The sequence below is a fragment of the Sinocyclocheilus anshuiensis genome, unplaced genomic scaffold (assembly GCF_001515605.1).
Source record: "Sinocyclocheilus anshuiensis isolate Anshui unplaced genomic scaffold, SAMN03320099.WGS_v1.1 scaffold1162, whole genome shotgun sequence".
Classification (NCBI taxonomy): domain Eukaryota; kingdom Metazoa; phylum Chordata; class Actinopteri; order Cypriniformes; family Cyprinidae; genus Sinocyclocheilus; species Sinocyclocheilus anshuiensis.
In genome coordinates, this window is record NW_015540875.1 from 1,794,381 (window position 1) to 1,811,792 (window position 17,412).

Below are 17,412 nucleotides of genomic sequence, written 5' to 3' on the forward strand. Positions count from 1 at the left end.
AACAAAACAGCATCATGTATTTATGCATTGCTTAATACAAAGAGCCGAATCACACAGATTGCATTTGAAAACTTATGAGACGCAGTGAAAAGGAATAAACCTCCACAAATTCGTGACGTGTTTTCTAAAAGTTTAAACTGTTTTAACTTTGCATGGCTTTCTATACATCTCTTGTGTGAGACGCGAGTGCAGCAGTTATATTTGTCTGTCTAAAAAATGCGCTGAATATGCGTTCTGTGTGAATGGCTTGGTTTCAGTTTTAACCTAATCAAGATCTTCTCCGCATTGAGCTTCTATATTTCTCTGATATTTTTATTGAATAACGCAGCAGCGGCGCGTCTCGTGGGCTAGACTAACAAAACATTAAAATGCAACAATGTCATTTACATCATCACCGCGTCTCGTGCGCCACTGATGACGCTCCCTGACGCACAACTAACATTCAAATGCAAATGTTTATTTTAAATTCCACTAATATTCATTCTTTATTCACAATCTCCTCATCACAGGCAGGCACAGCACTAATTTCAGCATGTGTTTGTGTTTGCTGTCTGCGTCACTCATAGTACATGCCTATATCATGCGCTATATCGAACATTTTTTCTATCGATATCGAAGAGGGTGTGCCGTCGATAAATATCGATACCGTTTTATCACCCAGGCATAGCATGAACTAGTGCTGTGTTCGATACATCGATACGACGATGTATCGTCACCGAGATTTGACGATACGAGTATCGATACAGCTGGCCCTGTATCGATATTGTGGCACGTGTGCAGCAGTGGACCGCGCTTAATTTTAATACGAGAGCACCGTTTAAAATGGAGTAGAAAAGTGCGAGGTTTCTAGAAAATAATGAATAGAGCATAATATATTGCTTGCTTTCTGAAGACACCGGTAAGCTTGCAGTTTAGCTATTTAACTTCAATATTCTATTCTCAGAAAAGTGTAATTCATCAAGTGTTTTAAAATTGCGGGGCAGCGCTAAAAAGTTTGTGTTGCTGATTGTCTGTGCGCATGCGCAACGTGATCTGTGTATGACTAAAATCGTGTGTACGTGAGATAAAGTGAAGAATTTTTTTTTTTTACTCTTCTAATTTTTTATTTTAATTTTTTTAAATGTAGAAATTGTGTTAATTTGTGCAATGATAACCTACCAGCAATGTAAAGATGATTTTTTAAATATATTAGTATGAGTACAATATAAATTTATTAGAACGAGTACATTATTATTTATGGCGTATCGTATCGTGACTTTGCTGGTGATACACAGCCCTAGCACGAACTCACTTCAATTTGTTCAGTTTTTCAAGACATCTTGAGTAATTCCTGATTATGTTTAGATATTTGTATTGGAAAACAAAAATATGAGAAAAATATTCCGTTTGCAATGCACGAAACATTTAATGCCATGACTTTATGAATTTAAGACTTTCTGCTCTAATTTAAGACCTTTTATGGGGCCGTTCACATGTCGTGCCTAAAAACGCATGGAAAACGCTAGCCGCGCCGTTTTCTTCTTCTTTCCAAAGCACTCGTGCGCTACCGTTTCGTCTGCCGTTGCTAAGCAACCATGACCTGCACTCTCCATGACAACGCGGAAGTTTCAGCAAAGGATAAATGGATTTCCAGCACTGAAAATCGCTTGCAGTAGCTCTGCTACTAAATTTACACTAAATTTATTTAAAAATGGCTATCCCTGTACAGCTATGATCAGCTGTTCCTCCATCTTGGCTGAGCTTTCAATGTTGTTATAGAAAGGGTGAAGGTGATTGGTTGGTTCTTGTTACATGACCTGTGGTGCGCTTGCAGGATTCTGAAAAGTTGAGATGTTTTTATCTTGCTGCGGTGTGGATGCGCCTGGAAAAAACGAGCATATCGCACTGCGTGCACATTTGAAATAACGAACTTGAGCGCACAAAAGACGCGATATGTGAACGGCCCCTATTAGGGTAAATAAAGACTTTTGTGCAGAAACCCTGAAGTGTGCTTTCTAGAACTGATGCATTAGTGCACTAAAGCAAAGATGTAATATCACAAAACGCGTTTTAATCCCACCTGGCATACCTGGAAAAAACGAGCATATCGCACTGCGTGCACATTTGAAATAACGAACTTGAGCGCACAAAAGACGTGATATGTGAACGGCCCCTATTAGGGTAAATAAAGACTTTTGTGCAGAAACCCCGAAGTGTGCTTTCTAGAACTGATGCATTAGTGCACTAAAGCAAAGATGTAATATCACAAAACGCGTTTTAATCCCACCTGGCATCCAGAAAGCGTGAGCGCAGTATCATGACTGCTTCACAGGTACTTTGTTTGAGCTGTGTCTGAATGGAGCTGAACTTGCGGTGGATGATGGCCACCATGCGCTCGATCTCACGTGGAGACACGGGCCGGGTGCGAGACTGCTCCCTCAGCAGGTTCATAACATGGGTAGTGAACTCACTGCAGGCCTGGAAACAGCAACGAGGTTAGAAAGCAGTTCCTTTCTGTCTGAGGACACTCAGAACCTGTGTCTTCCTATGTTAGACATACATTTTTGTCCTCACTCAAAGAAAAATGCTGTGCAAACAACAGATCAAGATGTATTTCAAGCTCAATAGAGTGCAACAGTCAGGTTCCAGAAGTAAGAATCTCATTCATTTTCTCCATAGAACAACTGATTTTGAACAATAACTTATGAACCATTAAAGTGAGACCTACTGTGAACTATGAGATTATTAATCATTGGAATATGCTTTCGTTGATTCAACAAATTTTTTATATAATCGGAATTCCTGATGAAAAACTAGATTCGCCTCGCAGCTGGTTGATTGGTTCATTTCTTTTTAACTCACTAAACTTTTTTTTTTATGTGAAAAAAATGTCCAATGAGATTTCGCTGTGGGCGTGGCTACCCAGCACAATGGCAGCGATATGTACCTGTTCGTATTTTTCCAGCTCTGTGTGGTAAATGTTCCGAATTTGGCTCAACTTGCTTTTATAGTCGGAGTGCTCCAGTGAGCTGTCAGGTGACATCCCGCCAGAGCTGGTCGCGGCAGAGACCGCGGCGGCGGCTCCGCCCCCCTTCTCTGGACCGGCCACACCTTCGGCCAGCAGCATGTTGTCCAATCGCACGAGCTGTGGATCTGGAGGCTCCTCCTCCTGAGCATTTCTCATGGAAAGACCTGCAAATAAGAAATTAATCCATTAAAGGATTCATCCATTCACTGATTTTCAAGCAGCTTTGTATTGTTACAATGTCGGTAGTATAAGTAAACAAACATTGTGTATTGTTTTTATGTGTTGCCTGCACCAAAAAAATAAAAAATAAATCACTATTTATTTGTCAGCAAAGGTCTGCCGTATTACAAGTTTTACAACTTTTATGAAAACTACAGATTGTACTTTCACATTTTTGTATCCCTGATTAATGGATAGTCTGATCGAACCCAGTGCATTATGGGTAATGAAGTTTTTTCATCACAGCCCTTTTCCTCTAGTCATGTACCATGATTAAAAAATACAAATTACCCCTTTAATATTTACCATATTATGTTTACATTTAATAATGCAGATGGCCTAATTGTACAACACTGGTATTAGTACTTCAAATGTAAGAAATTTTGCTTATGAATAGTATGCATAACAATAAAACACATTAATAAATATAACAAAAACATAATTTCACAAATTGTACTGTAATAACTTTGTTTATTTACATTTACATTTAGTCATTTAGCAGACGCTTTTATCCAAAGCGACTTATGAAGACAATACCAAATTATTTGTCTACGTTCATGCTGAAAACTACTTCTCAGTTATTAAAATTTAAAACTGAGAGAAATAAGATATTCAAGACCCATATTTATTAAAACGAAATTTGGGTTAACTTATTTAAAACCCTTTTCAAGGGTGTCAACACTATATCAATTTTCTCAGGAGTAGAAATATTACAATCCATTATGTTTGATACTGTAATGGCAGTCAATGACCTACAAGATAAATATGAATTTGAATTTATTTTAATTTATTCCCTGGAGCAACACAAGGTTAAGTGCTTCAGTCAAGGGCAAAACATTAAGCAGGATGACTCATTTCGACAGTTCCTGTGTCATCACTGCTTAACATTGCACCCGCCCTAAGTACTGTTTTATTCTATTATACATAGTCTGATTAGGAGAGATTTTATTTTTATTTATTTACTTTACAAAATTTTTCAATACAGCACTGTGCAATAAACAGTGAACAGTGCAGGGCAGTACTGTATGATTAATGGCACACAGCATGCAATACCACGGGCTGTAAGGGAGCGTGCCAAACCACGGAAATTAAAAGACTCCATTAGGCACAATGCCATTTAATTACTAACCATCACAGTAAACATTTCAGGCCTCTTATGGGACTTTCTAAACTTAGTCTTCATACAAACCAAAGACATTGCGCAATTATTAATAGTGCAATTCTTGCATGCAAATAATAGGATGCTGCATGCATATAAAAAGGTTTGTGTTAATATACTGGACGGTTATTTAGCTTCTCATACAAGCCAATTACGACTTTATTGTTGTACTGATATCCTAATGCATGCAAATGAGGTATCACATGCAAAAAAATAGGGTTTGAGATAATATTGCTAAAACAGTGCTGAGAAAAATTTTCATTTGGTATTCAGGAACTGCAAATGTGGTCTTCAGACAAACCAGAAACCATTTGTTATTGGTGTACTAATTGTGCTATTTTTAAAAATGTAATGCATGCAAATACTAACTCATAATCATCATACATATCATACCATACTGGTAAAAAAAAAAAAAAATTATAGCCTGAATGCACTGTAAGTCGCTTTGGATAAAAGCGTCTGCTAAATGCATAAATGTAATGTAAATGTAAATGCAAATAATTTAGAATAACAAGCAAATAACACGGTCTGAGACTGTTTTTTTTTTTTTGGTATAAGATGGCTATTATTTGAGAGCAACTTCAATTTTTAAAGGGGTCATATGATGCGATTTCAAGTTGTCCTTTCTCTTTGGAGTGTTACAAGCTCTTGGTGCATAAAGAAGATCTGTAAAGTTGCAAAGACTGAAGTCTCAAATCCAAAGAGATATCTTTATAAAAGTTAAGAGTCAGCCACGCCTACCTAAAACGGCTCGTTCTAACACGCCCCCACATACCTACATCACTATGTGGAAATATTAGCATAATGCCGCCCACATGTGCACGCAAAGAAAGAAGGCGTGGTTTCAGGAACGCAGTAGTGTTGATGCAGCCATGTCGGGGAGACGGTGTGTTTCAGTGCGAAAGCAAAAGCACTTTATTTGGCCTTCCGGAAGTAGATGCAATTAGGAATCATTGGTTAAGATTTATTTACAACAGAACAGCACAACCCAGATGTTCGAATTTGGTTAGCTAGCATTAGCATGCCACCGATGTAACCGTGACAGTAAGACTCGCGTTAAATATATAACGTAAAAGGCTGAAATCGCGTTGCTAGTGAAAATAAAATATTTCACCACCTCACATTTTATATAAATTCGATTGTTTTAACGTATTAAATACTCAATACCTATTTCGATTCTCCTGACACATTAGACTTTAGCATGATTTGTGTTTTTGGTCAAATGAATACAAATAAAGTTACTCCTGTAATAAGATAAATACAAATAAATAGATTTATGTATATCTAATAGCGAATCATTATTTTGCTGCGTATATATTGCAAAAAGAGTTTGTTTGAAGTCAAGAAAAACGTAAACAATAGCAGCTAAGCTAAGCCCGTGAACTTCAGCACACATTCTAATAATTGTTTCAACAGTAATAACTTTTTATATTTTAGGTCTTGTTAAATCAAATAAAAGTGTATTTGAGTGGATTAAAGGCGAAATAATGTAATTAAAAATGTTAGATAATAGATTATAATATGTTTTAGCATACCCTTGTCTCACGCGACCGTTAGCTCAATGCTAAACTTGTAAGTTTTCAAAAAAATACTTTTAAATAACTCACTTTGCTTGCGCTTCGTCTAAACTTTGGTCGGTAATCGTCATGATCTGTTGCAGGATATCGCCAATGTCTCGGCGGCTGTCGTGTCCATTTTCGGTGCCTTCGAGGCCCGCGGGGTCTCCTACGGGGCGGTGTCGAGAAGGCGGGTGCACCGGGTTAAGGGGATGCATTCCTGGGTGGACGTTCAACCCGAGACCGCGGCTTGCACTGGGCCCGTTGCCTGTGATAGGCTGCTGTGGCTGCAACATCCTGAGCAGTACATTAATCTAGGTGAGTGTGTGTCCATGCATCACCACGCTGGAGTCCCCTAGCGATTGGCACATAAAAAACGTGCCCTTGCACGGAAATAGACATTCTGCGAATGCAAAAGTCAAGATATGAGTACATTGTGATCACGCAGTCTGTTGCATGGGTCAAAAACAGTATGAAAACACACAGAGGTGAAATTAAATGAAACCTCATCGAACCAAGTCCATGAAACGTGGATTTATGCTTCCAGGAAAATGTAGCCTAAATGCACAAATACGGAGAACTTCAGGGTCTTTGTGAATAAATCTCACAAAACATGTCAGGAACGTGTTCAGTTTGCATTTCATTCTGAAATCTAAAGGGAAAAAATACCGAAATCAATTAAAAGTAAATGTGATTATGCTTTAATGTATGCCAATTTAAAGAAGAAAAAAAATATTAGATTAATGATATGATATGAATTATAAGTGGAATTAAAAATGTATTCAAAAAAGTACAACATCCAGATGATTTAGATGGGAATGGTAGAAACTGGCTTAATTATAATTAAAATAATTAAGATAATATAAAATAATCCTCTTAAAATAAGTTTATTCATTTTCTTATTTATTTATTTATTCATTAATTTATTTGTTTGTTTGTTTTAAGGGTGAAATGTGAACTCTGGTCAAGTTCTTGACCATTTTCATGATATTCACTCTTTTATTAAGGCACAGTTTTACTTCTGAATTATGAAATGTGATATTCTTGCATGCACTGAGTTGCTCAACATATACAAAATTCCTTTCTGCAAGTGCATAGTTTACATGTCATCATGTCACAGCCTGGAGGCTTTAGGTCTGCAGTATAATCAGCGGGAGAAACAGGACATGTTTCTTGGTGCTAAATGGAACATGAATGTCAAGTATCTTATTTTAAATTCTAGTCGCTCAATTGTCTTCTCCTCTATGCTCAAGTCTTGTTCTCTATCACCAAGTCTAACTTCTCGTTTTGCTGGTAGTCAACAGGAAATCTGCAAAACCACAGACTGTGTTAAACAAACAGGCCACCAGTTTCAACATGCAAGACTTTCAGAGCTGTTGAGCGTCAGCACACATTTCCCATACGTACGATTATAAAATAGCATTGCATTTGAATAAAAGTGAGTTTAAACGGAGCAGACTGTATCATGCACTTCTACAGAGCATTTCTATACATAAACCTATTCCACTAGATAAGCTGAAACGGGCCAGATAAATAGGGGTGGATCAGGGCCATAAGAGAGGAACAGGAAGAGACAGAGCAAGCAGACTGTGAAGCAGTGAAGTTGTCGATGCATCGTGTCAGCTTTAAGCTCTTTTCAGATTCGTTTGTGAGAAACACTCAAAGTTTAGCCGAGATATGTAGGAGTTAATGCATGTTCGTACACGGAGGTGAGATGCATGTGGGCTTTACTTGACATTCCGCTGAGAGGACCTCATTTTAACTCGTCTAAGGTTGAGAAGGTAAGCAGGGCTGTAAAATGTCACCCACTATCTAAATCGGAGTCAAAATAAGTACAGTTACATGTTATAACTATATTATAGTAACTAGCCTATGTTGTGCGCTGAAAACGTTTTATCTAAGATCAGTTGTCATGTGTCACGTTCTACTACAGACTACGCAAGATAAAAAAGTGGCATTGTAAATGATAAACATACTTTAGATATATATGCTGCTGATTACATGCATGACTGTTCAGTGTCTCGACTTGTTCAATATATAGAAATGAGGCATCTCTAACTTCATACTTTTTATAGGCTCTCGTATTTTCTTCCACGGAGGGCTCAGCAGAAGCTACGATGAACTGCTCCGAGGTCAAAGTTGAAACCTCGGTGGACAAACAGTTGGACCCTCTTCTCATCCTCGAAGAGGGGGATGAACCTTCGGATGTGATAAACAACATAGAGAGAGGAAGGACCGTACTGAGAGTTAGGACGACTGATGAAAACACAAAGGATGACATTACAGAAGCCACAGAGGGAAGTTCACATGATCACAACAATGTCCAAATAGGAAAAGGTGAAAGTGAAGCAATGCAGGCAGAAATAGATGAGGAGAGGAATGTAACTCTGGAAAGTCAACTAGAAGAGAAGGTGGAAGATCACGCGGGGCGTGAAAATATTGCGAAAACGGACAAGGGATCATCAGTGGGACCAGAGAAGATGCTACAAGCAGAGACTGAAGACAAACCAAGCACTCAAGGAGAAGTAAAACTGCGGCCCAAAGACAGACTCAGCCCTGACGATGCAAAACTAACGGTAACGGTTAATAATTATGCCAAATTTAATAGTGTGTCTAATTGCATTGAGAAGACACCATGCACAGGCTTGACAAGTGCAGTTTTTTTTTTCCTGCGTTGATGTATTTCCTATTGAATCACTAAGTGGGCGGGACCTTTGAAGTTCTTGTCAATAGGTGTTAATTACAGCTATGGAATTTTAATTCTAGAAATTTGAATAATTTTATTATAATAAATTATATTATAATAATTTATTATAATAAATAAATATTTCACTATTTATTATATTAGCATATACACGACTTTCCAAAAGTTTGGTGTTGGAGTTTAATGTTTTTATAAAGTAAAAACTGTAATGTTGTGAAATATTATTTTAGCTTAAAATAACTGTTTTCTGTCTGTATATGTTTTAAAATGTAATTTATTCCTGTGATGCAAAGCGGAATTTTCAGCATCATTACTCCAGTCTTCAGTGTCACATGATCTTCAGAAATCATTCTAATGCTGATTTGCTGCTCAAGACACATTTCTGCTTATTATCAATAATGAAAACAGTTGTGCTGCTTCATATTCTGGTGGAAACACTGATACATTTTTTATAGGATTATTTGATGAATAGAAAGCTCAAAAGGACAGCATTTATTTAAAATATACATTTTATGTAACATTTATTGTCACTTTTTTATTATTTTAATGCACCCTTGCTGAATAAAAGTATTAATGTAATAATAAAAAAAATGTATAAAAAAAAACTCCTTAACCAGTACTGCGTTTGACCAGTACTGTAAATGAGCCTCAAAGCTAACAGACATGGACTAATATTATTTAAAAAGCTTCACATAATGACACTGATTGTTACTTTAGTTGTCATGGTATTACATGGGATTATTTTCTTTTAAAAGGAATTTACAAAAATACAAAAGTTTAGTCCAGAAATTTGCAAACTGACACATCCCATTATTCATTAAGAATTTAAAATCAACATTATAAAGTGTATGCAACTTCTGTAATATTTCTAATATTATAAAACGGATAGTTCTGGTCCTTGATTCTGATTGGTTGAGCCGCGTTCGAAGCTGTTGTAAATTACTCTACAAACATACACCTTTGTTTACTTCTGTGTGTTGCTCGGCAACCACTTTGTTGGAACCACAACTGTTTCTGAGGAACTACGTTGTTTGGCGGAAGAATACTGTTTTTATTAATATCATTACATTTTATTTGCTCTGTTTTATTTAGTGAAACCTTACCACGTATATGGAATAACCGTTTTCTAAAAGCAATAAGCCCCGTGAAGCCATGGTTTACAGTGAATTTATAACAGCTAAGGGGGTTTTAGGCACTCTGCTTCGCTTGCACTGGGCCCGTTGCCTGTGATAGGCTGCTGTGGCTGCAACATCATGAGCAGTACATTAATCTAGGTGAGTGTGTGTCCATGCATCACCACGCTGGAGTCCCCTAGCGATTGGCACATAAAAAACGTGCCCTTGCACGGAAATAGACATTCTGCGAATGCAAAAGTCAAGATATGAGTACATTGTGATCACGCAGTCTGTTGCATGGGTCAAAAACAGTATGAAAACACACAGAGGTGAAATTAAATGAAACCTCATCGAACCAAGTCCATGAAACGTGGATTTATGCTTCCAGGAAAATGTAGCCTAAATGCACAAATACGGAGAACTTCAGGGTCTTTGTGAATAAATCTCACAAAACATGTCAGGAACGTGTTCAGTTTGCATTTCATTCTGAAATCTAAAGGGAAAAAATACCGAAATCAATTAAAAGTAAATGTGATTATGCTTTAATGTATGCCAATTTAAAGAAGAAAAAAAATATTAGATTAATGATATGATATGAATTATAAGTGGAATTAAAAATGTATTCAAAAAAGTACAACATCCAGATGATTTAGATGGGAATGGTAGAAACTGGCTTAATTATAATTAAAATAATTAAGATAATATAAAATAATCCTCTTAAAATAAGTTTATTCATTTTCTTATTTATTTATTTATTCATTAATTTATTTGTTTGTTTGTTTTAAGGGTGAAATGTGAACTCTGGTCAAGTTCTTGACCATTTTCATGATATTCACTCTTTTATTAAGGCACAGTTTTACTTCTGAATTATGAAATGTGATATTCTTGCATGCACTGAGTTGCTCAACATATACAAAATTCCTTTCTGCAAGTGCATAGTTTACATGTCATCATGTCACAGCCTGGAGGCTTTAGGTCTGCAGTATAATCAGCGGGAGAAACAGGACATGTTTCTTGGTGCTAAATGGAACATGAATGTCAAGTATCTTATTTTAAATTCTAGTCGCTCAATTGTCTTCTCCTCTATGCTCAAGTCTTGTTCTCTATCACCAAGTCTAACTTCTCGTTTTGCTGGTAGTCAACAGGAAATCTGCAAAACCACAGACTGTGTTAAACAAACAGGCCACCAGTTTCAACATGCAAGACTTTCAGAGCTGTTGAGCGTCAGCACACATTTCCCATACGTACGATTATAAAATAGCATTGCATTTGAATAAAAGTGAGTTTAAACGGAGCAGACTGTATCATGCACTTCTACAGAGCATTTCTATACATAAACCTATTCCACTAGATAAGCTGAAACGGGCCAGATAAATAGGGGTGGATCAGGGCCATAAGAGAGGAACAGGAAGAGACAGAGCAAGCAGACTGTGAAGCAGTGAAGTTGTCGATGCATCGTGTCAGCTTTAAGCTCTTTTCAGATTCGTTTGTGAGAAACACTCAAAGTTTAGCCGAGATATGTAGGAGTTAATGCATGTTCGTACACGGAGGTGAGATGCATGTGGGCTTTACTTGACATTCCGCTGAGAGGACCTCATTTTAACTCGTCTAAGGTTGAGAAGGTAAGCAGGGCTGTAAAATGTCACCCACTATCTAAATCGGAGTCAAAATAAGTACAGTTACATGTTATAACTATATTATAGTAACTAGCCTATGTTGTGCGCTGAAAACGTTTTATCTAAGATCAGTTGTCATGTGTCACGTTCTACTACAGACTACGCAAGATAAAAAAGTGGCATTGTAAATGATAAACATACTTTAGATATATATGCTGCTGATTACATGCATGACTGTTCAGTGTCTCGACTTGTTCAATATATAGAAATGAGGCATCTCTAACTTCATACTTTTTATAGGCTCTCGTATTTTCTTCCACGGAGGGCTCAGCAGAAGCTACGATGAACTGCTCCGAGGTCAAAGTTGAAACCTCGGTGGACAAACAGTTGGACCCTCTTCTCATCCTCGAAGAGGGGGATGAACCTTCGGATGTGATAAACAACATAGAGAGAGGAAGGACCGTACTGAGAGTTAGGACGACTGATGAAAACACAAAGGATGACATTACAGAAGCCACAGAGGGAAGTTCACATGATCACAACAATGTCCAAATAGGAAAAGGTGAAAGTGAAGCAATGCAGGCAGAAATAGATGAGGAGAGGAATGTAACTCTGGAAAGTCAACTAGAAGAGAAGGTGGAAGATCACGCGGGGCGTGAAAATATTGCGAAAACGGACAAGGGATCATCAGTGGGACCAGAGAAGATGCTACAAGCAGAGACTGAAGACAAACCAAGCACTCAAGGAGAAGTAAAACTGCGGCCCAAAGACAGACTCAGCCCTGACGATGCAAAACTAACGGTAACGGTTAATAATTATGCCAAATTTAATAGTGTGTCTAATTGCATTGAGAAGACACCATGCACAGGCTTGACAAGTGCAGTTTTTTTTTTCCTGCGTTGATGTATTTCCTATTGAATCACTAAGTGGGCGGGACCTTTGAAGTTCTTGTCAATAGGTGTTAATTACAGCTATGGAATTTTAATTCTAGAAATTTGAATAATTTTATTATAATAAATTATATTATAATAATTTATTATAATAAATAAATATTTCACTATTTATTATATTAGCATATACACGACTTTCCAAAAGTTTGGTGTTGGAGTTTAATGTTTTTATAAAGTAAAAACTGTAATGTTGTGAAATATTATTTTAGCTTAAAATAACTGTTTTCTGTCTGTATATGTTTTAAAATGTAATTTATTCCTGTGATGCAAAGCGGAATTTTCAGCATCATTACTCCAGTCTTCAGTGTCACATGATCTTCAGAAATCATTCTAATGCTGATTTGCTGCTCAAGACACATTTCTGCTTATTATCAATAATGAAAACAGTTGTGCTGCTTCATATTCTGGTGGAAACACTGATACATTTTTTATAGGATTATTTGATGAATAGAAAGCTCAAAAGGACAGCATTTATTTAAAATATACATTTTATGTAACATTTATTGTCACTTTTTTATTATTTTAATGCACCCTTGCTGAATAAAAGTATTAATGTAATAATAAAAAAAATGTATAAAAAAAAACTCCTTAACCAGTACTGCGTTTGACCAGTACTGTAAATGAGCCTCAAAGCTAACAGACATGGACTAATATTATTTAAAAAGCTTCACATAATGACACTGATTGTTACTTTAGTTGTCATGGTATTACATGGGATTATTTTCTTTTAAAAGGAATTTACAAAAATACAAAAGTTTAGTCCAGAAATTTGCAAACTGACACATCCCATTATTCATTAAGAATTTAAAATCAACATTATAAAGTGTATGCAACTTCTGTAATATTTCTAATATTATAAAACGGATAGTTCTGGTCCTTGATTCTGATTGGTTGAGCCGCGTTCGAAGCTGTTGTAAATTACTCTACAAACATACACCTTTGTTTACTTCTGTGTGTTGCTCGGCAACCACTTTGTTGGAACCACAACTGTTTCTGAGGAACTACGTTGTTTGGCGGAAGAATACTGTTTTTATTTATATCATTACACTTTATTTGCTCTGTTTTATTTTGCGAAACCTTACTACGTATATGGAATAACCGTTTTATAAAAGCAATAAGCCCCGTGAAGCCGTGGTTTACAGTGGATTTATAACAGCTAAGGGGGATTTAGGCACTCGCGTCGTACCTAACAACGCCCCTTAGCTGTTATAAATTCACTGTAAACCACGGCTTCTTGGGGCTTATTGCTTTATTCTAATATTTCTAATATATATGTAATATTCTTATGTAAACATTTATGCGTGAAAAATTATATTCATCAAGAAAAGGGCCTTGATTTTATCCTTCAGGAACTGATTGTGTTGAGGAGACGATGTTACTTTTATAAGCGATCTGACTTTTGGAAATTAAGCCATATCTAGACGCTTATGGATGTACTCTTTTGAATTAAAGGGATAGTTCACCTAAAAATGAAAATTCTGTCACCATTTATTCATCCTCGTGTCATTTCAAACGAGCTTCTTTCTTCTGTTGAACATGAAAGAAAATACATTTTGAAGTATATTGGTAACCAAACAGTTGGTATGGAATACTATGTTTGGTTACCACCGTTCTTCAGAATATATCTTCTTTTGTGTTCAGCAGAAGACAGAAACTCACACAGGTTTGGAACAACAAATGAACTGAATTTTCATTTTGGGTGAAAGGATTTGATATGATGATGTGCTCAGGTTCACAGGATATCTCCAGATTTCCCAGACGCTTTGTGTGAGCTGTTGTTCGCGTTACAAGAGGGCCGGCGGCTCAATGACCAGCGCTGCTCGTTCCGTCTGGAGCACCGCAGGAGGTGTTACTCAGAGCCCAGCACACCTCGCCACAGCCAGAGAGGTGAGGAGACACAATCTGAACTCATTTCCTCACCTAAATCACAGACAATAACGCGACACACAGGACTCTCGTGAACCGTGTCTTTCCATACAGTGGTGTTCTCCTCCATGACGTCCCTGCAGAAGGAGGAGTTCTTCGATTTGTTGGCGACCTCTCAGGGTCGTCGACTGGATGACCAGCGAGCAGAGCTCCAGAACGCTCCCTCTGCCGCCCCACCTCCGCTGCCCAAAGCCAAACAGAGGAAGAGCAGCTGGAAGATCCCAGAGGTCACCCGGACCGTTCCCACACAAGCGCCCAAAGAGGACTTTTACAACATGATCGTCAACTCACAAGTGAGCGCTGTTTGGCTCTGCTGGAATAGACACATATGACCCAGTCTGTAACTGGCATGTTTGTCTTTGTGTCAGGAAACTTTTCTTTTCTTTTCACTGGGGGTTTTCAAACTTGTTGATGCCAAGGGCCACAGATATGATGATCCTCTTATGAGGAACCCCATTCCAAATGTATTACATAGGCAGCTGTATATGTGCAAAACGACAGTTAAACTGTGTGAGAAAAATAGTAAACATGATTTTAGAATTTTTTTTTTTTTTCAAAAATAAATAACTGTTTGTTTGTTTTTAATTAATTAATTAATTTGTTTCTTTGTTTGTTTTTATTTCTTGCCATTAAAAACTCTGGTTGTCAAAAGGTACAAAAAGACCATAATTAACATTCTGGTCAGTACTGTCAAATCAGTAAAGGTTTTTTTAAATTAAAAATGTTTAATTTGTAAAATTATTATTATTATTAATTGCAACATGTTTATGATTAATATCATAATGTATGGTCAGTAATGTCAAATTGGTAAAAGCAAATGTTTTTTATTTCTAAAAGTATTATTATTATTATTGTGTTAACTTTTACTACTACTACTACTACTACTACTACTAATAATAATTTATTATAATATAAAAAATATTATTTTTTTAAATCACAAAACATTTATAATCAATATAATAATTTCTGGTCAGTAATGTCAAATCGGTAAAGGCTAATGTTTTTGATTTCTAAAATAATTATAATTATATATCATTATATTAAAAAGTATTATTATTACAATAGTAATAATTTCAAAATATTCATGATTATTATAATAATTTATGGTCAGTAATGTCAAATTGGTTAATGTTTTTGATTTCTAAAATTATTATTATTGTATTAAATTTTTAATACTACTTCTACTACTACTCTTACTACTAATTATTATTATTTATAGTATTAAAAGGTGTTTTTTCTTTCTTTTTTTTTTATCACAAAACATTTATAATCAGTACACTAATGTCTGGTCAGTAATGCCAAATTGGTAAAGCCTAATGTTATTATTATTATATTTATGATATAATAATTATTAAAAAGTATTATTATTATGAATGTGTTTATTTTTATTTTGCCAGGCCCAGGGACGGCTGGAGGAGCAGCGCAGTTCAGCTCCAGGACCGATGGACGATGAAGATTTCTTTTCTTTGTTGCTGAAGGTCCAGGGCGGAAGAATGGATGAACAGAGAACGGAGCTCAAGCCTGTTCATTAATAGATGCTATGATGAGCTGAGAATCAAACGGGAGGTTCCTGCTTTACTGGGCCCTTCACAGTGTGTGGGTTTATCATGTCAGACTCGTTCCCGTACAAATAACTATAAAGATCGGACTACCAGTATAAGAATACTTGCACTACTTCTCAACATTGCTACATTCATTGCGCTTGAACTCATAGCTCTATAATGAATGGGAGAGTCTCAGAATAGTTTATCTCTTGCTTTAAACATAAAGGTCACTTGAAGGATCTCTGCCCCTTTCTGTTATGTACATGCTAAAATATGGAAATAAATGTTTAAATGTGAATTATAATGTTTATTTTTATTATGAAAAGATATGTAGACTCGAGAGCACAGACGAAACATTTCTCAAGTCGTCCTTTCTCAAGATTTAACTAAGTTTCACTGTTTTACATCCCAGATTCAGCCACTAGATGGCGACAGAGATTAATCATTTTAATCTCACTTGAATAAGAAAAAGGAACATCACCTTAAAAAATTAATAATAAATTATATATATCTCTCTTTTTTTACCCATATGGGCCTTTATATCGAGGAATATTAAGTATTATTTTAGTGTATGATTAGTAATGGTGTCCACTTATAATACAATACGGTAGGCCCAAAAAGCCTAAAAAAAAAAAAAAATTGCTTTAGATAATAAAATAGGACAACAAATGTCATTATTTTAAAGAAAGATATTCAAGAAAGCACATTTTTCAAACAAAACCTTTCTGAAAAAAGAACTTTGTTAGGCTTTAGATTTTAAAAGCAATACATGCATTGTTCAAAGACAAAAAAGGAGTTTTGAGCGGCATGAGGAGAGGTGAGTCAGATCTTCTTTGCTGATGGAGGTGAGCAGACGTGAAGGCTAATGAGAGCACAGACACTCAAACTAAAGCATGCGGATTCAACACACGCTGAAGGTCACACATGATGTTCTTCTCATCGGCCTGCAGCTTAATGAGGCGCTTCATTCAGAGACATTCATTGAGGGAGAGCGCGATACTTGTCAGGTGTTGTTCACAAATCACCAGCTACACGGTTAACGTTGGTAATTAGCATTTTTCATGCCTGGTTTTACACGAGCTTCCCCTGCGGCGCTCAGGTTTGTGAACATGACACTGCCTGCGCATTACCAGCTATTTGTGCTCAATAACAAGATCACGAGGCAGAAAATGCTTGCATGCAAAAAAAGGTGGCACGTCAATATGTACAGGTTCTGGAAATGCTTCCAGTGTAATACAATGTAAGATGTAATGCTTTCAATAAGTTCAGTTATATATATATGCATGAAATATATGGATAAATTATAATATATTTATATTTATATGTATAATTCTAATTATATTATATTAGAAGTATATATAATAATTAGCATTCACAAACTATGTAATAAACTATATATACATTTTAGTTAAAATTTTAACTAAATTTTAAAAAACTATATAAGTGAATTATAAATAATGACATAATAATTAACCATAATACAATATTTATTATTCTATTATTATTTATTATTGTATATATTATATAAAAACACATTCCAAAAAAAAAAGAAGAAAAATGTTAAATCCAGATCGTGTTGAGGTCAGAGTTGTGAAAGTCCAGTCATTCATCTGAGA

The 17,412-nt window shown here is 36.1% G+C and overlaps 2 protein-coding genes across 4 annotated transcripts in view; one reads left to right on the plus strand and one right to left on the minus strand.

Annotated features, from left to right (window-relative positions):
• Positions 1-6,421, minus strand: part of LOC107688257 (pre-B-cell leukemia transcription factor 2-like) — an 11,970-nt gene extending 5,549 nt beyond the window's left edge. Inside the window, exons 1-3 of the mRNA XM_016485882.1 lie at positions 5,993-6,421; positions 2,927-3,171; positions 2,267-2,457 (exon numbers count right to left, since the gene is read on the minus strand). Coding sequence (XP_016341368.1) covers positions 2,267-2,457; positions 2,927-3,163 — 428 coding nt within the window. The 5' untranslated portion in view covers positions 3,164-3,171; positions 5,993-6,421. The remainder of the gene's footprint in view (positions 1-2,266; positions 2,458-2,926; positions 3,172-5,992) is intronic.
• A 1,029-nt stretch (positions 6,422-7,450) lies between these two features.
• Positions 7,451-16,082, plus strand: gpsm3 (G protein signaling modulator 3). Of its 3 annotated transcripts, none has more exons than XM_016485900.1 (5): positions 7,451-7,722; positions 8,017-8,517; positions 14,057-14,213; positions 14,307-14,545; positions 15,650-16,082. In XM_016485900.1, the coding sequence occupies exons 1-5, from the start codon at positions 7,660-7,662 to the stop codon at positions 15,782-15,784; spliced, it is 1,095 nt and encodes a 364-aa protein (XP_016341386.1). In that variant the 5' UTR covers positions 7,451-7,659; the 3' UTR covers positions 15,785-16,082. The 3 variants fall into 3 exon arrangements, with proteins under 3 accessions (XP_016341386.1, XP_016341387.1, XP_016341385.1); XM_016485901.1 differs by lacking the exons at positions 7,451-7,722; positions 8,017-8,517 and adding exons at positions 9,859-9,919; positions 11,677-12,177; XM_016485899.1 differs by lacking the exons at positions 7,451-7,722; positions 8,017-8,517 and adding exons at positions 11,112-11,382; positions 11,677-12,177.
• The last annotated feature ends 1,330 nt before the right edge of the window (positions 16,083-17,412 follow it).

Bases quoted from the DNA above. Each gene is read 5' to 3' on its own strand.
- gpsm3 (XM_016485900.1), top strand. From the start codon at position 7,660: ATGTGGGCTTTACTTGACATTCCGCTGAGAGGACCTCATTTTAACTCG. The intron at 8,518-14,056 runs GTAACGGTTAAT...TGATGTGCTCAG, and splicing joins CTGACGATGCAAAACTAACG to GTTCACAGGATATCTCCAGA. The intron at 14,546-15,649 runs GTGAGCGCTGTT...TTATTTTGCCAG, and splicing joins ACATGATCGTCAACTCACAA to GCCCAGGGACGGCTGGAGGA.